Consider the following 25437-nt stretch of genomic DNA (forward strand, 5'->3'; position numbering starts at 1 on the left):
GTGTAATTTGTTTATGGATGGGGTGGTTAGGGAGTTTTGGAGAGGGGCGAGTATGCAGTCTGGAAAATGAGTCAGTTGTTTGCCAATAGTACAGCTCTGGTGGCTGATTCGAGTGAGAAACTGTAGGGGTTGGTGACTGAGTATGGAAAGTGGGTGAAAGGAGAAAGTTGAGGGTAAATGTGAAAAAGAGCAGGTAATTAGGTTCAGTAGGGTTGAGGGTCAAGTTAATTGGGATGTAAGTTTGAATGGAGAAAAATGGAGGAAGTGAAGTGTTTTAGATATCTGGGAGTGGATTTAGCAGTGGATGGAACCATGGAAGCAGAAGTAAGTCACAGGGTTGGGAAGGGTGTGAAGGTTTTGTGTGAGATATGAAGACTGTGTGGAAGGAAAGAACATTATCTTGGAGTGCAAAAATGGGTATGCTTGAAGGAATAGTAGTTCCAACAATGTTATATGGCTGCGAGGCATGGGCTATAGATAGGGTTGTATGGAGGAGGGTGGATGTGTTGGAAATGAAATGTTTAAGGACAATATGTGGTGTGATCAAGTAAGTAATGGAGGGGTAAGAGAGATGTGTGGAAATAAAAAGAGTGGTTGAGAGAGCAGAAGAGGGTGTATTGAAATGGCTTGGACATATGGAGAAAATGAGTGAGGAAAGATTTACAAAGAGGATATATGTGTCAGAGGTCAGATTTTGAGCGATTGGGACCTGAACATACAGGGGGGTGAGAGGCCTGCAAGGAGTAGAGTGAATTGGAATGATGTTATACTGGGGTCGACATGCTGTCAGTAGACTGAACCAGGGCATGTGAAGCATCTGGGGTAAACCATGTAAAGGTCTGTGGGGCCTGGATGTTGATAGGGTGCTGTGGTTTCGATGCATTACACATGACAGCTAGAGACTGAGTGTGAAGGAATGTGGCCTTTTTTGTCTGTTTTCCTGGTGCTAACTCGCTGAAGTGGGGGTAACAATGCTACTTCATGTGTGGCATTGTAGCGACAGGAATGGATGAAGGCAAGCAAGTATGAATATGTACATAAATATATATATTTATGTCTCTATGTGTTTGTATATGTATATATATGGGCGTTTATGTATATATATATATATATATATATATATATATATATATATATATATATATATATATATATGAGTGGATGGGCCGCCATTTGTCTGTTTCCTGGTGCTACCTCACTGATGTGGGAAACAGCGATTATAATCATTATTATTATTTTTCTATTTACGATATTTTATACATATATACATATACATATCAACATGTACACATATACATACATATTCATATACATACAAAGACATATACATGTATTCACATGTACATATTCATGCTTGCTTGCCTTCATCCATTCCTGGATGAATCGTTATTTCCCACATTAGTGAGATAGCGTTAAGAACAGAGGACTGAGCCTTAGAGGAAAAATCCTCGCTTGGCCCCTTCTGTGTTCCTTCTTTTGGAAAAGTAAAATGTGGAGGGGAGGACTTCCAGCCCCCTGCTCCCACCCCTTTTAGTTGCCTTCTATGACACACAGGGATTACATGGGCGGTATTCTTTCTCCCGTCCCAAGGGGGTAAGTGATAACAGGTAGTGATGAAGTGAGGAGATGGAGTGAGTATTTTGAAGGTTTGTTGAATATGTTTGATGATAGAGTGGCAGATGTTGGGTGTTTTGATTGGGGTGGTGCGAAGTGAGAGGGTCAGGGAGAATGGTTTAGTTAAGTGAGAAGAGGTGTTGAAAGCCTTGCAGAAGATGAAATCCAGCAAGGTGGCAGGTTTGAAGGGTATTGCAGTTGAATTTATTAAGAAAGGGGGTAACTGTGTTGTTGATTTGTTGGTAAAGATATTCGTTGTATGTTTGGATCATGGTGAAGTGCCTGAGGATTAGCGGAATGCATGTATAGTGCCATTGTACAAAGGCAAAGGGGATAAAGGTGAGTGTTCAAACTACAGAGGCCTAAGTTTGTTGAGTATTCCTTGGAAAATTGTATAGGAGGGTATTGATTGAGAGGGTGAAGGCATGTACAGAGCATCTGACTGAGGAGGAGCAGTGTGGTTTTAGAAGTAGTAGAGAATGTATCGATCAGGTGTTTGTTTTCAAGAATGTGAGAAATATTTAAAAAATCAGATGGATTTGTATGTGGCATTTATGGATCTGGAGAAGATGCTTTGTGGAAGATCATAAAGAGTATAAGGTGTGGGAGGTAAGCTGCTAGAAGCAGTGAAAAGCTTTTATTAAGGATGTAAGGCATGTGTACTAGTAGGAAGAGATTAGAGTGACTGGTTCCCATTGAAGGTTGGTCAGTAGCAGGGGTGAGATGTCTCCATGGTTTTTTTATTTGTTTATGGATGAGGTGGTTTAGAGGTAAATGCAAGAGTTTTGGAGAGAGGGGCGAGTATGCAGTCTGTTTGGGATGACAGGGCCTGGGAAGTGAGTCAGTTGTTGTTCACTGATGACACAGCACTGGTGGCTGATTCAAGCGAGAATCTACTTTAGTTGGTGACTGAGTTTGGAAAAGTGTGAGAAAGTTGAGAGTAAATGGGTATAAGAACAAAGTTATTAAGTTAAGCAGGGTTGAGGGACAAGTTAGATGGGATGTAAGTTTGATTAGAAAAATTAGAGGAAGTGAAGTGTTATGGATATCTGGAATGGACTTTGCAGCGGATGGAACTAGGGAAGCGGAAGTGAGTCACAGGGTGGGGAAGGGGGGGCGAAGGTTCTGTGAGCAGTGGAGAATGTGTGGAAGGAGAGAACTTTGTCTTGGAAAGCAAAAATGGGTATATTTGAAGGAACAGAAGTTCCAACAGTGTTATATGGTTGCGAAGCATCGACTATAGATAGGTTGTTCAGAGGAGGTTAGATGTGTTGGAAATGAAATATTTGAGGACAAGATGTGATGTGAGTTGGTTAGATCTAGTAAGTAATGTAAGGGTAAGAGGGAGGTGTGGAAATACAATAGTGTGGTTGAGAGAACAGAAGAGGGTGTGCTGAAACGATTTGGACATGGAGAGAATGATTGAGGAAATATTGACAAAGAGGATATATGTGTCAGGTGGAGGGAACAAGGAGAAGCAGACCAAATTGGAGTTGGAAGAATGGATTGAAAGATTTTGAGCGATCGGGACCTGAACGGTGAAGCACCTGAGAACTTGGCTGTACGAGAGGTTCATGTGGTGGGGAGAGACTAGTGTATTTCTCCTACACTAGACACTTGGAATTACTTGGAAAGGAAGATTGGTTCACAATCTGTACGACTCCACATCGTACCAGGAATGCCTTGCTACACCCAGTTATCACCTTACTATAAGGTGGGAGGGAGGGCGAAGATAGGAGAGTTGAAATGGTTACCCCTAAGTGAGCTGCGGGCTTATATATATGACGGTCATTATGACAGCAGACACGGCTACCCCAAGTCAGTTCTTTGTAGTGCCATTCATAATGGGTATTAAACTCAGGCTACAAAGGCACTATCACCGATGAATTAAATCGTACAGACGAAGTGTCTGTCATCGGCCCTCGGTTCTAGCCAATTTCTATGAGTGTGTGATGTTACCCTAGAACTTCCTAAATGCTCTAGTTGCTCGAGGAAATGCAATGCATGTATTTTACTTCGCTTATGATCTTGCCGTCCTTACTTTGGGTCTGTTTTGTAAGTTATTAAAAAGGGGTAGAAGGCGCCAGAGAAGATCACCGGATCTCCTATCGTGGTGGCGGCCAAGTTGCTTACTCACGGATCCTGTGTCGGTGGTGCTCCCAAACTGATTATTTGATTACAAAAAAATCGCAAGTTTTTTCTAACCTTTCGTAACTCCTAAAGGAGCAAGAATATACGTCATCATTATTACCGAGTATTTAATTCATGGGGACTATCCGCTCCATCGTCCGCCTTCCTCATTGAAGGCAATCAAGTCTTAAGGTTAAAAACAGCCGTGCTCAAAATGAATTTGCGAAAGATATAGCCAAATTGATATACGATTGAAAATCTCACCATGTTTGGAAAAAATTATCTATTTTTGATATTTTGCTCTGCAAAATTAATCTGGCAAAGTCAAGATGGCACCATTGTGTCATCTTATATCACGTGAAGGAACGACACGAGGATATCCAAAGAGCAGCACAAAAAATAGACGTGCTTTCAAACTTTTTTGAATCACAAAAGTAATCTGAAACAGTAAGATGTAGGCAACGTTAAGAAAGACACGAGGATATCCAGTCAGCTGCAGCCAACCAGACGTGAGCACAAAAGACTTGGCGAAATTTTTTTTTTTTCTTACCGCTTGCGAAACTTTTAAAATCTTTATATCGCAATATCTTTCATTATGTTTTCCACGTATGTTTTGGAGTATTAACTGGTGATATTATTCGGTTACTCAAATTGGCCATACGATAGGATGATAATGTCGATCAAGCAGGTTTAATGCCCTTTTTATTGTTCGTGGTGAATTGTTGCAGCGACTGAAAAGTGCTAGATTGTATGTTCGCTTAGACATTTGTGATACCTGTCGGTGGTTATGATAATTACTTAATCATATATATAAATGACAAGATATGGTGTAAAGGTAATAGAGGAGAGATATGAAAAATTATTGAAAGCTCTCACCAGAGCGATCATTTTTTCGAGTTGTGTCCTAATGATAAATTTATTGGACTAATAGGATGATGTTTGTTGGTGGCTTTGGTCGCTATATAATGGTTTGCTGGAGATGTTCGTTAGGTCGGTACTCACGAGTGGCAGTACATGTTTGTTTACCTTCAGTGTTCTGAAAGACTTACATAATTAAGATGGGACATTTGTTTTCTAAAAAGCACCAGACTAAAGTGACGGAACAAGATAAAGCTGTGTTGGTATGTATATGTGTAACTGTACTTATTGTCTTTGTAATTTGAAGGAAGAATTCATTCGCCCTTATCACGGCAATCATGTGACTGACTTGACGTGGTCAAAAATGTCCAAGCATGTTCAGAATGCTCTACTGTTGCCAGCCCAGTTATTATGGTATTTCTGAGATAAGTCAATCATGCAGGTAGTCTGGGCAATCATTAGATTTAATGACACTTCGAAATTCATACTTCCTCGATGAGGCAAATCATATCTGGATAGAGTATTGAAAGTTGAAGTGTTCCACTTACATTGTTCACATTAAAGAATATTAGTCATGTCAGGTTTCTTGGACTGTCCTTTGTGTTTCTTTTGTGAATCCACATAAAGTTATGTTGTGGAACAGGTTTAACTCCCTATCTTTCTCAAATGAGAATATAATTATGATCGTCATCGATGGCATATTATTTACGTAATACAGCAAAAAGCTGTGGCATATTATTTGGAGTATTATATTCTCACAACCTTGATGAAGATAAGGCGATAATGGTGAATTAGGAAAAATGTGCGGTTGATTAAAGAGAGGTGAGGTTTTCATAGTTCCTGTTTGCTTATATAAAGTATGTTTTCCTATATTCCAATTAACCCCACACTTTCCCCTGTATGAACTTTCATTACTTTAATTGATTTTGTATAATATATACCTCCAGGTCATGCTTCTCACTGCAACTGTTATTACACCTTCCAGGTATTATAGAAAAAATCACTCAATAATGCAGAATGAAACTAGACTTTTAACTAATGTTTATGAAAATTTTTAGTAATCGAGTTGAAATATTCTTGTCATACATGTGATTCAGCACTGCTGAAGAGGCATTAATGTTATCAAACAAATGACAGTAAGTGGCCATGTTATACCCAGCATCAGACAGATGTATTGTTCATACATCTCTACTAATGTCTCTGGTTCCATTGATATTCTACAAGTGTATTGATTACTGTTATACTAATTAACCTCATAGTTTTCCTGATATACTTTAGGTAATTTATGTTATTCAGTAAGATTTGATGCTCCAAAACACTTAACACTACCCAAGCATTACAGAACAAATTCACTGAAAATTCACAACTAACAGTAATTTGTAATTAAGCTGTTAAATGACTGAGAAATATACATTATTGTTGACTCGACTTATATAAGTCTATTCTAATGTACTCTATCATTCTTTAAAGTCATTGCCACAGGTAAAAGAAATGTAAAGATTCCATTCATATTACTTTTTATCAATACATTGAAATTAGTAATAACCACAGACCATTATGTAGCTGCCCACATTCATAGGTCAGTAGTGTAATTAATGGTCAGCTTTGAGATGATATTTAGTGACTGGTAAAAGTTGCATTTTAGGGAACACAGTAATGACATGTATTTCAAAGAAATACTTGTCAGTGAACACCTTATACTGAGTAGAAGTGATTTAGACCAGAACATGATTTACATCCAGTTTTGCCTGCCATCACCACCTGACTGACACTGTGATGGATGGTACAGGGCTGCTGGGTTAGTAAGCCTATTCTTACCCATTTGATTCCCCTGTAGGTGTCTTATTATTGATTATTTCTTGCCTTGAATCCATTTACAGTGGTTTTTGCAACCGCACTCACAAAAACTTTGTTGCATCCATCAACAGTTGACTGTGTGAAGATATATTTTCTGATATTTACATTGTTGCTCAGGATATTTTTAGTCATTTCCCCTAGTTGAACTTGTATAGAACACAGAATTCTTCAGGGTTCAAACTGATAGGTTCATGTGTGATCTTGAATACCTCAGTCAGGTCATTTCTTAGTGCTTACTTCTCCTAAGTTAAATTTTGTGCAGTGCACCTTGTCTTGGCTTTGGACTTTGGTGTTGGTAAGCAGCCAGTGGCCAGGAAGGTGTATTACTAGTACTACCTACCTGGTTATCGGGAGGGTTAGTGACAGCTGTGTAGCGAACCAGTACTTCAGTGGTTGTCAAGTTGCACTCCACTAACCCAGGTAGCTCTCTCTCTCTCTCTGCCTCACCCACACATGGACTGTCCACAAAAATACGATCTCTCCTTGTTGCACATGGCATTTGACAACACTTAACTCGCACAGCTATTCTCTGTAAGTCTAGATTTTCCTGTGGTGTGCACTACGGCTGAATGGTAGGAGCTATAGATAGAAGTAGTAGGTAGGAACATTAGGTAGAAGTTGTAGGTAGGAGTAGTTAGTAGGGAGCCCCTGCAAACACTGCATTAGACTTACCCTCTTTTAGTAGCCTGTTAAGGTTGAGGCACTAAAGGCTGAGAAGTGGCACTGGAGTTTCACTAGTCATGGAGGCTTCATTTCCATGGCCATCCACTTGATGGCCATGTTCCAAAAGGGAATGGGCAACAGATATGAATAGGTAGATAGTCATGTAAATTTACACATAGTAACATTTTGATATAGTGGCAAGTATTCTTTACACCATAGAGCTTATAAACTGTGGAAAGTCTCATTAGATCATGAGTTTTTACATGATGTGGATATGCAAAAATAGGGTCATGAAAAAAGTCATCCGAATGGAGCACTTTCTTTAAGCTTCGTTTTTTCAGGTTTCTGTGTTTTTATATTGCTTAAACTCTATTATTTATAGTTCAGCTGTCATCATCATTATGATTCAGAGTTATACTATGATGTGTTTTTTCTAGTTGCCTATGGATTTTTCCAAGAGTTTTTTTGGACATTTTGTGTTTTACTGCACTGCTTTAGAGGTTTGAGTTTTGGTCCTATTAAGCATATTATCAGAAAACTATATTGGAGCATTTAAAGAAAAGCAATATTTTGTTAAGTGACATGTTGTTAAAAGAGAAACTTGTATATCAGTAGTAGCAGTTGCAAGGTGCACTGTATTTTTTTTTTCTTTTTCTATTTAGCAGAACTGACTACAAATTGGAAAGATTTTTATTGCAGATTGATATTAAGTTTTAAGACAATTATAGAGTTAGTTGAAGCTTTTTTTTTTTCTAGTTCCATCTCTTCTGAGTAGATAACTGTTAGAGTGATCTTGACATCTATGACCTTGATGATGTACATGTATGCATGCACCTTGAGTAAGGTATAGGTTTAGATCTGTCAGAGTCACTCTTTGGTGTATGTTCATTGCATTCCATCAACAGTAGATTGCCCTGATGCCTAGGGTCAAAACTCAGGTTCTTGTTAGCATTAGTTCAAAATCTCTCTGCAGCTGTTTGATGTACAGTCATGTAATTTCATCTCTGATGTCTGTTGATGATTGCTCGGCATTCTGCCAAACGTTAGTTGCCATGACTTATGAATGACCCCGATATTGGGTTCAATGTTCAAGGTCATTGCTACACTTTGAATTGAGTATAGAGATTATGTTATTTTTGGAGTGATTCAAAGTGTTAGATTTTATCAACACTCAGTTTGAGTGATTTCTTTAGGCCAAAAGAGGTCCCTGTTGACTTTGATGTCATAAGTTAAGTTCTCTGTTGTTACCTCTGTTGCTGTTACTTCCACCTGTTCCACCATCCCTGCCAGCATTCGTCACCATTCCTGCAGCCATCTGTCATCACAGTACCAGCATCCCCACAGAAACCAATGCTACCATGTATGCCATAACCAGTACCACAACCATTACAGCCACCTGTACCACCACATATACTATTTTGCTATGTTTCCACCATTATCACCCACTTTGTCTCTAACCCAGTTCAGTTTTCAGCCTCTCTTAAACCTTTCTCTGTAATATTGATATGAGCAGTATGACAAAGTATTCTGACCCATTATCCCAAGGTTTTGTTAATATTTGTAGCTTTGATTGTTCAGTGAAGTATGAAGCATTTGAGAGTGAATTGAAAATTTTGCTTAGACTGATAGAAGATAAGGAAAGTCCATTATTTTTCAGTTGGTTGAGTCACATAAATCCAAATTTGATGTCTCTTTGTACTGTATTGCTTTGATTAATGGTGTTTAATTATCTCAGTACTTTATATCTCTGTAATTTGAAATCATATCTTTTTGCTTGATTTGAGATTATGGTCAACAATGTCAGTGAGTTTCTAGGATGAAAGCCAATAAATTGAAAAATTTTTCAGCAATTAAAAACAACTCGAGATAGAATACGTCAGTACCAGAAACGGTCAGAGGGATCATTAGAAAAGGACAGACAACTGGCTAAGAAGCTTCTGCATGATGGTAAAAAGGAGTAAGTATTCTAAACTAAATCTGTATCCAAGATTTTGGATTTATTATGTGCTAAAGAGCCCCAGTTTACCTCTTTTAGTGGTAAGTGCAGAGTTTTATTTCTTATGGAGACATACAAGTCTTAAGTTTAGCAGTACATTATATCAAAATGCATTAATGTGTGAAAAATTTAGGTGATAAATTACATGTGCCAATAATTGATTCAGGTCAAAGACAGGTCAGAGGTAGGCGCCAGTGAGATTTACTTGTTCTGGATTGTATCTCCTTTTATGATAAGAAAAAAAAAGACCTATTAGGCATGTTTTTTCAACTTTCCCTATAGGTACAATTGTTGAACCTTAAAAACAACTCTTCTGGATGGCTGACATGGCATCAAGAAGTAAAGGTTATAACATCAGAGAGAGAGAGAGTCCTATCATATTTTAAAGGTTAACACAGGTGAAGGAAGTTATAGAAAGATGTACAGGGCCATTTTTAGTATCTTGTTCTTTACAGACGAGCAAAGCTGTTGCTGCGCAAGAAAAGATACATTGAGGAGCAGCTTAAGAAGACAGATGGAACTCTTGAAAATATTGAGAAGATGATACAAGATATTGAGTTTGCTCAGATAGAGATGCAGGTATGTGCTTTAAAGCTGCTGCCCTATAAAGGTGGTTAAAAACTATCTACACTGTACCAGACAGCTTTGGCAAGGCTTGCAGTAATTTAAACAGACATTTGTATGAGAAGTTTGATGATAGAAACAATGTTACTGTATCTGTACCTTAAAGTTATAATCTAGATTATGGGTTAGTTACCAAGGTGAAATATTTGTCTGTTCTCACCCCTCCTGGCATATGCAGATTTAGCATACATTATAGCATCGTCATCTTTGCAATTGACATTAAATCATTGCACCATTGTGATGCTAGAAATATAACAAGCCCCTCTTACTTAGTATAGGCTATGCAATACTTTCAGGTCACATATATCAGGTTAAGCAAACTATCTAGATGCATGCTTTTGTCGTGTATTATTTAAAAGAATCCTGTTTCATTTTGAACATTCTATATTGGCCTTATTTATAAGAGTTTACAAAGTATTATGGCTGATGTAGCTGCATTTGCTGGCATACTAAGCTTTCTTAAGTGTTTGAACTCAGCACACACACACACACACACACACACACACACACACACACACACACACACACACACACACACACACACACACTCTCACTCACTCACTCACTCACTCACTCACTCACTCACTCACTCACACACACACACACACACACACACACACACACACACACACACACACACACATTTTATCTCTAGAGCCCTTAAACTATACAGGTGAGTGCTCCAGGGAGCAGTTCCCTCCCTAACCCCCCCCCCCCTCATTTTCTTTTAGACATGATTTCACATGTCCTCCTGCTGTCAATGGACTGAACCAGGGCATGTGAAATGTCTGGGTTAAACCATAGGATGGTCTATGGGGCCTAGATGTGTATAGAGAGCTGTGGTTTCCATGCATTACTCAGTTGAAACTGAACCGACTGCCATGACCAGGATTCGAATCTATGTGCTCGACCCTGGGCGGCCCATGAATGCGTCATGGCCAGGAACGCTAACAGCTACACTGGCAGTGTCAAGTTCACCATCCATACTTTTGTTCAGGTTCCTTCTAATGGCTTCCCTTCCTAAAAAGCTGGATCTGGTCAACCCAGAAAGACCAGAAAGGTAACTGATAGCATGATAGGGATAGATTTTTAAACTCCTCACACTTCAGCAAGTCATAAGTTGCCTAATAGTCTTCATAGGTCAACCAGATCCATCTTTTCAGAGAGGGATGATGTTATAAGGAAGTCCAAATTATTATGTGGATGATGGACTCAGTCCTGTCAGAACATCTTAAAATCTCACTTGTAAACACATTCTCTTTTTTTCTAGTTGGAATACATGCCTTTTCCTCCCAGGAAAACATCTCAGGACCCATGGTTGGTTACTGGTAGTGAAAAAATATTACCCAGAGTAGATATAGTGAAATTATTACCCAACAACAAGCAAAGGTTGCATTCCTTCACTCGTAATAACATTGGTGTAGCTGAGGCAGCAAATCATATTCAGATGACTTCAAAGACTTTGCCATACTGCCAGACATACAATATCTCCACCGTAAACAAGTGATAGGATTAGGTCTACAAATATAACCTAATGCATGAAATGTGTATATTGAATGGAAATTATTGGATTTTTTATACTAGGTTAAGAATATGAGTTATGAATGAAAATATCATCACAAATTTGAATATATTTTAAAGATTTAAGGATGACTGAATGATACCCAAGGCCACCTGGGTCACCATAGGTGTTGGTCTGGGGAGGTCATGCCAAGTTAGTGTTTATTATGTCTAATGCAACTTCTAAGGTTGTTTTTGATTGAGGAGTTTCAAAGTTACTGCTGCTCCTTTTGGCAACCAAAGTAAAATTTTAGTGCATTGGTGTCACATCTTGAACAGAAATGGCTCGACTTCAAAATAATGATAGGGTTTATCATGGACTGGTTACATTTGCTCATTGATGTAATTGTGAAACAGCATTGTTCACAACTTTATTCAAGGACTACTTTATCTTAGTTCTTCCCTTTGATATATTACATATTTGATGTTTGTGGGTATAGTGATTCTTCCTTCATTTCACAGGTGGTTGACAGTTTGAAAGTAGGTAATGAATCACTAAAGCAGATCAACGAGATGCTCAGTATTGAAGATGTGGAGCGTATTTTGGATGAAACTCAGGAGGCAGCAGAAAAACAAAGGGTATGTCCAAAAGTTATAATACATTGAACTTGTTTACTATTTCTTTCTTTTATGTTTTGCAGAAATGATTTGAAGATAAGGAGATAATGAGTGAGGAGAGAGAGAGAGAGAGAGAGAGAGAGAGAGAGAGAGAGAGAGAGAGAGAGAGAGAGAGAGAGAGAGAGAGAGGACGGTATTCAGTGTTAGGTGGTTTAATCATGTAAGTAATGAAGGGGTAAGAGAGATGTGTGGAAATAAAAAGAGTGTGGTTAAGAGAGCAGAAGAGGGTGTGTTGAAATGGTTTGGACATATGGAGAGAATGAGAGAGGAATGATTGACAAAGAGGATATATGTGTCAGAGGTGAAGGGAACAAGGAGAAGCAGGAGACCAATTTGGAGGTGGAGGGATGGAGTAAAAAAGATTTAGAGAGATCAGGGTGGAACATGCAGGAGGGCGAGAGGCATGCAGTGAATAAAGTGAATTGGAACGATGTGGTATACCAGGGTTGACATGCTGTCAGTGGACTGAACCAGGGCTTGTGAAGCATCTTGGGTATACCATGGAAAGTTCTGTGGGCCCTGGTTGTGAAAAGGGAGCTGTGGTTTTGGTGCATTGCACATGACAGCTAGAAACAGTGTGAACGAATGTGGCCTTTTTTCTTGGTGCTACCTCATTGAAGCGGGAGGTAGCGATGCTATTTCCTGTGGGGTGGGGTAACGACAGGAATGGATGAAGGCAAGCAAGTATGAATATGTACATGTGTATATATGTATGTATATATATATATATATTAAAAAAGGGGGTGACTGTATTGATGACTGGTTGGTAAGGTTATTTAATGTATGTATGATTCGTGGTGAGGTGCCTGAGGATTGGCGGAATGCTTGCATAGTGCCATTGTACAAAGGCAAAGGGGATAAGAGTGAGTGCTCAAATTACAGAGGTATAAGTTTGTTGAGTATTCCTGGTAAATTATATGGGAGGGTATTGATTGAGAGGGTGAAGGCATGTACAGAGCATCAGATTGGGGAAGAGCAATGTGGTTTCAGAAGTGGTAGAGGATGTGTGGATCAGGTGTTTGCTTTGAAGAATGTGTGAGAAATACTTAGAAAAGCAAATGGATTTGTATGTAGCATTTATGGATCTGGAGAAGGCATATGATAGAGTTGATAGAGATGCTCTGTGGAAGGTATTAAGAATATATGGTGTGGGAGGCAAGTTGTTAGAAGCAGTGAAAAGTTTTTATCGAGGATGTAAGACATGTGTATGTGTAGGAAGAGAGGAAAGTGAGTGGTTCTCAGTGAATGTGAGTTTGCGGCAGGGGTGTGTGATGTCTCCATGGTTGTTTGATTTGTTTATGGATGGGGTTGTTAGGGAGGTGAATGCAAGAGTTTTGGAAAGAGGGGCAAGTATGCAGTCTGGTGTGAATGAGAGAGCTTGGGAAGTGAGTCAGTTGTTGTTCGCTGATGATACAGCGCTGGTGGCTGATTCATGTAAGAAATTGCAGAAGCTGGTGACTGAGTTTGGTAAAGTGTGTGAAAGAAAAAAGTTAAGAGTAAATGTGAATAAGAGCAAGGTTATTAGGTACAGTAGGGTTGAGGGTCAAGTCAATTGGGAGGTAAGTTTGAATGGAGAAAAACTGGAGGAAGTAAAGTGTTTTAGATATCTGGGAGTGGATCTGGCAGCGGATGGAACCATGGAAGCGGAAGTGAATCATAGGGTGGGGGAGGGGGCGAAAATTCTGGGAGCCTTGAAGAATGTGTGGAAGTTGAGAACATTATCTCGGAAAGCAAAAATGTGTATGTTTGAAGGAATAGTGGTTCCAACAATGTTGTATGGCTGCGAGGCGTGGGCTATGGATAGAGTTGTGCACAGGAGGATGGATGTGCTGGAAATGAGATGTTTGAGGACAATATGTGGTGTGAGGTGGTTTGATCGAGTAAGTAATGTAAGGGTAAGAGAGATGTGTGGAAATAAAAAGAGTGTGGTTGAGAGAGCAGAAGAGGGTGTTTTGAAATGGTTTGGTCATATGGAGAGAATGAGTGAGGAAAGATTGACCAAGAGGATATATGTGTCGGAGGTGGAAGGAACGAGGAGAAGTGGGAGACCAAATTGGAGGTGGAAAGATGGAGTGAAAAAGATTTTGAGTGATCGGGGCCTGAACATGCAGGAGGGTGAAAGGCGTGCAAGGAATAGAGTGAATTGGAACGATGTGGTATACCGGGGTCGATGTGCTGTCAGTGGATTGGACCAGGGCATGTGAAGCGTCTGGGGTAGACCATGGAAAGTTGTGTAGGGCCTGGATGTGGAAAGGGAGCTGTGGTTTCGGTGCATTATTTACATGACAGCTAGAGACTGAGTGTGAACGAATGGGGCCTTTGTTGTCTTTTCCTAGCGCTACCTCACACACACGAGGGGGGAGGGAGTTGTTATTCCATGTGTGGCGAGGTGGCGATGGGAACAAATAAAGGCAGACAGTATGAATTATGTACATGTGTATATATGTATATGTCTGTGTGTGTATATATATGTGTACATTGTGATGTATAGGTATGTATATTTGCGTGTGTGGACGTGTATGTATATACATGTGTTTGTGGGCGGGTTGGGCCATTCTTTCGTCTGTTTCCTTGCGCTACCTTGCTAACGCGGGAGGCAGCGACAAAGGAAAATAGATAATGGGTATTCATAATCACTCCAGAACCTGTTTCTATTAAAGAGTCCTAGCATTACCAAGGACCTTTCTAAAGACTCCTGCAACCCATGGCCTGCTGCTTCTGGTAGCAGGGAAATTTGGATTTCTTTGGAGTGAGAAATTCTTTAGCAAGACTTTCTGCCAATGATACAGCCATGCTAAGGTTGACATCTGCTTTTTTTTTCTCAAGAGCTCATCTAGATTTTTTCTTTTCTGCTCTGCTTCTTCTATAATATCTCCATCTCATTAGTTTTTCTTCAAAATATGGATTTTTTTTCTGAATTTTTTTGTCCTCAATTTTTTTTCTTTTTTCCACATATATTTGTAGTTATAGCCAAAATGATTAGTGTTTTTGTCTTGCAGTCACTAAATTTGTGTGTTTTGTTCAACTGCAGGAGATTGATGCCCTTTTAAGTGGAGGAATATTTACGGAAGAGGATGAAACTGCAGTAGAAGAAGAATTAGATGCCCTTATTGCTGATGCTGTTCAGAAACAGTTACCAGAAGTTCCTGCAGCTGCTGAAAACCCAGAGGTGGAACTTCCCAATGTTCCTGAAACATTACCAGGTAGGACTTAAGATCATGTGGAAAAGTGTCATAACAAACTTAAAATGTCTTTTCCAAACATATTACATAGATCTATTTCATATCTTCATTACTTTTCATGGTAGTATGACTAGATAAACCTGTAAGTTTCATAAGTGCTTATTTTCATGTGAAAATTCACTGTTTTGATTAAGTTTGAGAGCCACCAAGAAATAGACAATTATGATTCCAGAAATATTAGCATTAAGCCAATCAGCAAAGCACTATGTATACACACAAGCAGGACAAGTCAGAGTAGGGTGCACTTGGGAAAATGTGATCAGTTTTATACCATCCATACATTAGGGCATGACATAGCTTTAAGACAATGAGCAAGACAAGGTAATTGATTAAATATACACTTTTCATCATTTATCCTTCTCATTTTAGTTGTTGCTCACATCTAGTTGCTATTCATGTTAAAGTCTTTCCTTAAGAACCCCTTGGCCTTAGTTTCTAGTTTATGTTAATAGTGAAGGCTCCTAAGGTATGCTTCTGATAAATCCTCCAAAATCTGTGCAGCATTGGCTCCTTTTGTATGCCAGCATTGTATGCTCCTCATGGTGAAGTGTCTGGTTTTTTTATTCAACTCTTGTAGATTTGACAGGTTTTGCATGACAGCTTTATACCACTTAACAGTACTCCTCTTTATTCTCTATGCTACATCCATTTATGACAAAATTGCAGTAATTAGTGTTGTGAACACAAAATCAGATCTGTTTCACAAGACTACTCACTTTTTGTTGCCATTGTACCTTGTTATCATCTTTGTTATCTATTCTGTACTGATAGTTTCTGTGTGTAATCAGGAATGGATAACATGAGGTAGAACAGAATTCGACACTGAAAGGTTTTGCTTACATAAATCTCTTTCTTTCAGAACCAGAGAAGGAAAAGGAAAAGCCAAGAGAAAAGGTTGCACTGGCAGCATCCTAATGATTTAAGGCACTGCTACTCCAGACAGACTTTTGTTTGGTATTATCATCACTGTCACCTCCATTGTTGCTGCCTTAAATGGATAATGGTATGTCAGCAAGCTTTGTATCTTACTTCCATTGTACTAAATGTTTAACTGTAGAATAATCAAAAGTTGATTAGGACTAGTGCAATTTACTTATGATGGAAATTTGCATTACTTAAGTGTATTGTACTCAAGAAGGGACAACAAATTGAAGGTTAGTGGATTATTTGTACACAGGTAGAGTGTTCCCTATAACTTAAAGAAGTACTTATAGGTTGCTAACCCCATAGTACACATTTTGTCCTTGAAATGCATTTGTGGTCCAACTTACTAGGGCAAAAGTAAGTTTTGTTTTGTTGTGTTACTATTCTAGATTTATATGTCTAACTTTGCATTTTTTTATATTGATTTTGATAAAATTCATTATTTGAAATGGAAAAGTAATACTTGCTGTTGCTCCTGAAACATGTCAGGCAGTTTGCTAGGGGGAGATATTGTAGAGTGTACCTTTGATAATCTACTTAACATTCGATAAATTCAAAGTGCATGATTACACAAAATATTTTTATGTTCTTAGAAATTAATTTTCCCTTTTTGGTTTTGGAGTAACAGCTGTTGAAAATATGCTATTTTTGCCCCATGACATAGACGAACTGGCTGCAAGGTCTTTTATGGTTTGGAGGGCTTTCCTCGGTGATATCATAGGATTGTTTCAGTTTTGGGAGATGACTGCATCTCATTTCGGTTAAGTACTCCCTTCTGAAAAAATTTCTTATTCATTATATATAAGATTTACAAAGAGAGAGAGGGGTGAGAGAGTATTAATGAACTTTGGCAAAAAATGAAAATGAATTAGAAAGAGGTGAATAGTGTAAAGAGAGCAAAAGAATGAATGGAAGCAGGAGTTAGGGGAGTGGATGGTGAAGTGAAAACAGTTGAGCAAGTGATGAAAAAGTAATGGTTTGAATATTTTGAAGGACTGTTGAATATGTTAAATGAGAAGATGGTGTATGTGGAGTGAGAGAGTCCTGGTGAATGGTATGGTAAAAAGAGAGGTAGTGAAAGTTTGATGTAAAATGAAGCATGTCAAAGGGGCAGGAGTGCATGAATTTTTCAAGAAAGGGAGTGACAGTATTATTGATTGGTTAGTCAGGCTTTTTGATATTTTGTGTGGCCCAAGGTTAGGTGTATGAGGACTGGTAGAGTCTATGTATAGTGCTCAGATATAAAGACAAGGGAGACATAGTGAATTTATGGATTACAGTGGTGAAAAATCCAGTGAATATATTTAGTAAGTTGTTTGGGGGAGTAGTGATTGAAAGTTTGGTAGGATGCTTAGAACACGTGATTGGGGAGGAGCAGTGTATCTTTAGGAGAGGCAGAAGATGTGTGGATCAGGTGTTGTCTGTGAAGAATTTTTGAGAAGTACTTGAAGAAAGAGACTGAATTGTATATGGCATCTGTGGATTTGAAGAAAGCATATGATTAAGTTGACAGAGAGGCCTTTAGGAAGGTGCACAAATATGTTGGATAAATGGAAAATTACTAAATGCAGTGAGGTGTTACTAGGTGAGTAAGCCATGTGTGCAATTAGAAAGGGATGAAGGTATCGCAGTGAAGGTGAGTTCTGCATCAAAGACATATGATGTGACCATTACTGTTTAATATGTATGGATGAGTTGATGAGGGAAGTGAATGTAAGGATCTTAGAGTGAAGGGCAAGTCTGTGATTTGCTAGGTGTGGAGGTTGGGGCATGGGAGGTGAATCATTTTATGTTTGCAGATGACGCTACTCTGATAGCAGACTCCAGTGAGAAACTGCTGAAGCTAAAGACAGATTGAGGGAGATTGTGAGAAAGGAGAGACTGGGAGGGAATTTGAACAGAAGTACGGGAATAACCTGATGGAGGGGGATGAGAGAGGATGATTTGAATATGAGTTTGCATGTTGAGAAATTGATTGCTTTAGGTACCTGGCAGTGGACATCGTAAGAGTAGAAATCATGGATGCTGAGGTGAGTCATAGGGTAGCAGAGGTAGCTAAGGTCCTTGATATATTAACCCTTAAACACCATCCATTCAGCTAACAGTCTGATGGGGAATGGTCACCTTTCTTACATGACAGTTTAACATTTCCCCTCCTTTGTGTAAATATCCAGGTGACTTATTGTACCAATACTAGCCCGGCAGGTATGAGGAAAATTTTCCTCTTCTCTGTATCCCTATAATCATTATAAGGGCATGACCATTGATGTTTAAGTCACAGTTACACGTTGATCATGTAGAAAAGACATAGATTGTTGGATGTCCTAAATTATGAGAAGAAACACATGTATTGTTGGTGAGAAAGTTGATGAAGAATAGAATATATGAAGTAAGTGACTCAGAAAGTGATTTTAGTAGGAATACTTTAGGAGGAAGAAGGCCAGCACCCAGTTTCCTACTACTCTTCTGTCATGGAAGAAATTTTATAAAAAATGCATCTAATTTTCTCTTCCTGTAATCCATGGGTGATGGAGGACTTAGTTGACAGATGATAAAAGAAGAGTTAGAAAGTTGAAAAAAAAGACTCTTGCAGTATCCTTCTCCATATGCCAACCACTCACTCATTTTCAATGTGAATAGTGTAATATTTCCATTTTTTTCTACATTGCTATTTCACAAGTTAGCAAATTAGCATTAGGAACAGATGAAGAGATGGCCTCATTCAGTCATATCCACCAGACCCTTCTCCACAATCAGGTCTGACTGACCTTTCTATGATTCCCTGACTGTTTCATATGCTCTTTTTTAGGCTATTGACAGCACTTTGTCCTTTGTAAACCACATCACTCTAATTCACTCTATCCTTTGCATACCTCACCCTCCTGTATGTTTAGGCCTTGAGCCCTCAAAGCATTTTTCACTCCAGCCTTCCACCTCCGCCTTGGTTTCCCCTTTTTCTTGGTTTCTTTTACTTCTGACATGTATACCCTCATAATCATCCTTTCCTCAATTGTACTCTTCACATATCCCAACCAAATCAGCACACCCTTTTCAACTCACTCATTCCTTTCCTCACTTGTTCTCTCCATATATCCCAACCATTTCAGCACACCCTTTTCACCTCAATTATACATACTCCTCTTACTACTGCACCTCTCTCTTACCTTATCATTTGTTATTCGATCAAACTTCATCATGCCACAAACCTTTCATTTCTAACACATTCACCCAGTTCTTTACATTTTTGTGTAAGGCCCACACCTCACATCCATACAGCATTTATGGGACAACTGTACTATCAAATATACCGATCATTGCCTTTAAAGACAGTGGCCTCTCATTCCACACATACCTCAATGTGCCTAAGACCTTTGCCCCCTCACCCACCTTGTGGATCACCTTGACTCCCATGGTAACATTTACTGCCATATCCAGTTGTTGGTATTTGAAATACTCCATTTCATCATAGTTGTCTTCACTCAAACTTTCTCTCCAAATAACATGCTAAACCTGATATCCTGCCTCTGAGTGCCCTCCTTATACCCCAGGATTAATCGCCCTCCTCTTCTCTCTCCAACACATCCCTCCTTTATAATTTCATTTTTCCCCAACACACTCTTCTATCCCAGATGACCTCTTCCCAATACTTATTCCCCTGCCCCTGATAGTCTCTCTCTCTCTCTCTCTCTCTCTCTCTCTCTCTCTCCACTTCTACCAACATCCTTCTGTTGTGAAATTGGCAATATCAGATAACCGATTGCCCTGTTTGTCATAGCAGGCGACTAAAAGTAAAAGGGGAGGGAGCAGGGGGCTGGAAATCCTCTCCTCCCATTTCTTTGATTTTCCAAAACAAGGAACAGAGAAAGCGGCCAAGTGAGGATAATCTCTCTAAGGTTCAGTCCTCTGTTCGTAGCGCTACCTTGCTGACGCGGGAAATGGTGAATATGTATGAAGAAAAGAAATATACATGTATAGATTTCCATCATCTTAATGTCAACATTCATTTCCACCCTTTAACAGACCAATGAAATATCATCAGATAAGTTTTAGGCATGAGCATGTAGATTCTTATATTTCTTATATTTTGACTATCTTTTGAAGCCAATTGCATGAACTCTGACCACTTTTAGTTTAGTGTAAGTATTCTCTCCTGTGTTATTTTTTTTCATTGCCGATATCTTTGGAATAATTTTTGTGACTAAATCAATGAGAGTCTTGTTTACATCATTACCTCATTCATTCTTTTTGACAGTCTGTTGTACCATATCTTTGTATTAACACCCTCTTGCACCATGACAGAATTGTCACATCAGTTTGTAACCTTGTTAAGTTTGCACTTGTTGCAACTGTTGCATCACTCAAAAGAAAGAGATCACATTAAATCGACTAATATTGATTGATGCATGAATTTTTGGTGCATTATTCCTCGAAACCTGTCATCCCATGGTAATCCAACTCTACGTAGTGTGTGTCATAATTGCATTGGTTATCTTCCAGCAACCAAGCTGTAAGGTATTGTTCAGTAGCCCCATAAACATTTTCTCTTGTTCCTTGAATACTCACTGGCCCTCCATTATGTAGTAATATTTGCCAGAAAAGTCACATTTGGTGAGGCTGTATCATTGGAAGTAGTCTCATCAAACAACTCACTCCAAAGGAGCCCATTTCCTGTGCTACTGGAAGGAGCACAGCCTTGACCTGCAGGACCCTTTAGAAAGAGGTCCAAGGTAACACCAGGACTCTTTCATAGAAGTTGGTCTTGAGGTTATTATTTTCATAGAAGTTGGTCTTGAGGATATTATAAATGAATAAATAGGGAAATTTTGGCTATGGTGTCAACATTTACTTAAACTGTGTAATACATCTCTCTCATGCCTGGAGGGCAACTGAGCATGATATGTGAAGGCATTCTGCACCCATATACCACCCTCTTATACCATAACCCAAAATTTATCCCTAAGATTGTAGCAAAGATCTCTACAATATTTGTAAATGCACTTGTGGAAAGGTTACCCAGGAAGAATATACATGAGTGGGGTAGTTGAAAGGTTAGAGCATCCTTCGCTTTCATTATTTTGCAGTCATGCTCCGTCATAGAGTTTTACACTTTATCCACTTCACTTCTTGTTGTCTGCTACTTTTCATGATCCCTAGCAATGTGTTCCAGTTTCTTTTCATCCTCAGTTTGGTATATTCTAAACGTGAAATCTTGACATAGCCATTATTTAAAAGCTTTTGTCATGCTGTTCCCCATCTCCCTAGTGGCATCTTCATTCTCGCTTCAAAAGCCCACAAAATTCTGTTCTTCCAGATCCTCACTATACATCTTGATAGTATCAATTAGTTTTTTTTTTCTGATAACTTCATCTTCAGTTTTGTCATTACCTATCTTTGAATTATTCTCAAAATGTGTCCTTCTAACATTGCTAAATGTAGAGTTCGGCAACTTTACCATTGTATGTGTGTGTGTGTGTTTATATATTAGTGAAGGTGTGTCTGATCCCACTTACTGGTTTGAGGATATCAATGTGCCATAGGGTATGTATCAAATCTCTCCTGAAAGCCATAATTAGTAAAGAAAATTCAAATTTTAGTATTATTTAAAGCCTTATATTCATCCCCAGCCAGATTTCTTATCGGTAAATGACACCTTACCACTCTACCCTTCCCCCATTTGCCCCTCCTCCTGTAGCTTTGCCTCTTCTCATTTTGTGAGCTTAAGCCGGAACATATTTAATTTTATCAGTATTCTTTTACAATGTACCTTTGCTTGATTCATTCATGGAATATACACATCCAAGGGAGGCAGTAGACTTGCCACCCTGAAGCTGGTTGATAATATTGTTTTGTTTTCGCAGTCAACAACCTTTGGTTTTCTCATAGGGGTGCTGTGATGTGAAATATGATCCAGAAAGTGCATGAAAATGCATTAATTCCATGCATTTTATGAGCATGGTGAATGTTTGTCAGTGAAGACAAGACATCTAGCTCATGTTAACCTGCCCTGCCATTGCCTCACTTACCCATTCAACTTTGTTGGTGCATACTACTCCTTAGTGAAACCCACCCTGTGTTTCTTAAAACAAGTATAAGGTGTGAGTGAAACTGCATTTTCTGGGCCAATAGAAGGTGGAGGAAAGGTGTACAGTTTAGTTCTAGATGAACTTAGGTTTGCAGTTATCTAATGTATTTGGCAGTAGAGGAAAATGGTATTGCTGATCAGGGAGACATTTGATGTGCACTGAATGTTAAAAGCCTTTTGTTATAGGTACTCATAGTAGCTCGATACCTTTCTCATTTTTTATATATCCTGTTTCTCAAGTTAATACAATTGAAAGCTCATAGCAGGATGTATCAATTTAGAATTTATCATCCCAGATGTACCACAAATGAAATACTTTGTGGAATGGTTTGGAAAATTCAAGTATGTGTGCATCTGTAAAGCTGTAGTTTTTCAGCCTTTTTTTTGCAGGTGGCACCCAATAGTCATATATTTTACTTTATTCTAGTACCCCTATTCAGTTTTCCATTAGTATTGTTGAACACATACTGAAGGCTCCGAGAGTTGAATTATTGGATAAGATTGAATCTGTAAGGACTAAACCTTCACCTGTCATTTCATCTTCACTACTATCACCTTCGTGTTTTCTTGATAAACTTATCCATAAAGAATTTTTGGGAAGTTACTGTTTGTGCTTCCAGTATTAGTAATAATGAGGAATAGAATGCCTGGTGACCTCACACAGAGAAGTCAGCAAATCAGCTGGTGTAATATCAGTCACATATTAGACCACATGCAACTTTGAACAAAGAAACTACTGTAAGGCGGGTACCATTATATTCCTCTGGCTTTTTGTATAGGAGTATAGTCATTAGATGGTATCACAGTCTGTATTACCAGTATACAAGAATGAACTTTTAATCACAAAAGAGATCACATTTCTGTTGTCATAGTTAATTGTTGATAATTTACGATGCAGAGATGGCCAGGGCATGGCAAAAGAGTTGACACTTTTGCATCACTCCTGGACAATCCCAGAGGCACATCAGGGCACTGCAGAACTGTGGTTGAAAACATTGCTTTAAGATATTGATGAGAAATAGACATGTTCTCTGATAGAGGGGAAGTAAATTTATATTTCATAGTTTAATTCTTTGTTGTCACATTGATCTAAGACACCAATGAGAAGTAGGTATATTTTTTGACAGTGTAGGTGTAGAAAAATTATCACAAAGTATGACTTGAATGACAGATTATAAGAAATATCACTGAACTAGAGAGCTGTGCATTAGGGGATCCTTCTTCTTATATTGTTACTTAACAAGAGAAGGAACAGAGGAAAGGGCCAAGTGAGAAATTTTGTTTTTTTAAGGCCCAGTCACTTGTTCTTGATGCAACCTTGCTGAGGTGGAAAAAGCAAACATGAAACAAATTGAAAAGAAACTGTGGGCTACAACAAAAAAATGTTGACATGCTATTTATCATAATTAAGTGCATTTGATTTTGACTCGTCATGTTTTACACAAAGTGTTACGCTATTTTTGTAAATTTATAGCTATATAGGCAAAATTGGATGTCATAGATTTTTATTTGTCATGTGTATCAAAAGATTCACTATTCTAATTGTTGTTTGTATTTTGATGTAGGTTTTAGCTGTTCAAGCTTTTAACAGTGGTAATCACAGTAACCAGTTTTCTGTACTGGTTTTGATATTCTCACCCTGTCTGAAAGTTTTTTTCATATGATTTAACCTGATAGAATTAGCTTGATTTAGAAATTGATTTCACTTAGGAGCCACTCTGCTGTAAAGCAGAAGACAGACAAAATATCAAATGCTTCTGAAAATGTGTGAAATTGTAGTTTTTATCTGTTGGAACTAATTTTTTGAATTTGAGAATGTGGAAAAAGCAAGGAATTACCAATGATTTTATATTTGAGTGGTTTGATGTATCCCCAAGTTCATGTGGGTTCTTACAATAGGTGAATATAGAGTAAGATTGTACCCACATCTGTTGCATGAAAATGTACCTATTGCTGATAAAGGAAATATGTCCAATGTTAATGGTTGTACAGTGACAACAGCATTTTGTCTAGTCACAAATTATCTGTCTGTCTACCTGTTGTCTCTAACTCCATCATCATTTACATAGGGTCATTCAAGTGCATCCAGCCGTACAATTATTATGGGAATGAATATTGCAGAACTTGGGTCCCTAACCCTAAACTTGCTGGCTGGTAAAGGGCAAGGGCACCCAATTCCATGGAGGTAGAGTTGCTTCTCCATTACTCTAATGAATAGAGAAACTTAAGAACAGCTGTTTTGTACTTTGCCTTACTGTAAGTTGTTCTAAGGTAATGATAAATGTGCTATATTTGTATGAACGCCATGCGAATAAATTGTTTAGAAATTTACATTTTCAATGACCTTTATATTCACTTGTATGAAGAATTAGTGTTTTATCAGTGAGAACATTGATTTATTTCACATTTTGTCACCATTGTCATTTAATGCATTCAGTACGTGAAAATGAGTTGAGATCTCCGTGATTGATACACTTGCATTAAAGTAAAGCTCAGTAAACTGTTTTTGTCAATTTGCACTTAATGAATCAAATTTCTTTATTAAAAGCTGAGTGGTTTAAACTACATCTTTATGACTTCTCTGGTCTCTTATCTTTCCACAGTGTCTTGTGTCTGACAGCAATATTGGAAACACTTGCCATAGAATTTTGCATTTTGGTTTACTGTTTACAATAGTGAATTACTTTCTTTTTTATAATGAGATGGTGTGTTGTTAATGAGCAAGGAGTTAAGATGCTATCAGTAGATGATACTAGTACATAGTAGTTGATAGGCAGCCACTGATCATTGAGGTATATTACTGGTACTACCCACGTAGGTATTGGGAAGGTTAGTGATGACTGCTTAGTGAGCCAGCACTTCAGAGGTTGTCAAGTTGGACTCCTTTTCTTTCTACTTCACGGACATGTGGACTGGTGGCACTCTCAGCAAACAGTTAATCATTCTTTGTGACATATAACATTAGACAACATTTAATTCACATGACTCATTCTTCATAACTTTAGATTTCCCTGTGGAGAGTGCTGTGCACAATCCCTGTCTTTTGGCTAAATGGTAGAAGTAGTAAACAGAAGTAGCAGGTAAGAACATTAGGTAAAGGCAGTAGGTCGGAAAATAAGGCTGGAGCATTAGGTAGAAGTAGTTGGTTGGAAACACTGCGTTAGAGTTGCTCTCTGCCAGTGGCTTATCAATAGTGAGGCACTGGAACTAACCAGTTAAGGAGACTCTTTTGCTTTGGCCACCCCCTTGAGGGAGTTCCTGAACAAAAC

The 25437-nt window shown here is 38.5% G+C and overlaps 2 protein-coding genes across 2 annotated transcripts in view; both read left to right on the forward strand.

Annotated features, from left to right (window-relative positions):
* The first annotated feature begins 4712 nt into the window (after positions 1–4712).
* Positions 4713–24495, forward strand: LOC139759440 (charged multivesicular body protein 6-A-like). Its single transcript, XM_071681550.1, has 6 exons — positions 4713–4865; positions 8970–9079; positions 9574–9697; positions 11765–11881; positions 14952–15123; positions 16022–24495. Exons 1-6 carry the CDS (start codon positions 4803–4805, stop codon positions 16075–16077), a joined length of 642 nt encoding a protein of 213 aa, XP_071537651.1. The 5' UTR covers positions 4713–4802; the 3' UTR covers positions 16078–24495.
* Positions 16031–25437, forward strand: part of LOC139759441 (uncharacterized) — a 64852-nt gene continuing 55445 nt past the window's right edge. The window contains exon 1 of the mRNA XM_071681553.1: positions 16031–16165. Within this exon, the coding sequence (XP_071537654.1) occupies positions 16163–16165 (3 nt within the window). The 5' untranslated portion in view covers positions 16031–16162. The remainder of the gene's footprint in view (positions 16166–25437) is intronic.

Source organism: Panulirus ornatus, chromosome 33, assembly GCF_036320965.1.
Source record: "Panulirus ornatus isolate Po-2019 chromosome 33, ASM3632096v1, whole genome shotgun sequence".
NCBI lineage: Eukaryota > Metazoa > Arthropoda > Malacostraca > Decapoda > Palinuridae > Panulirus > Panulirus ornatus.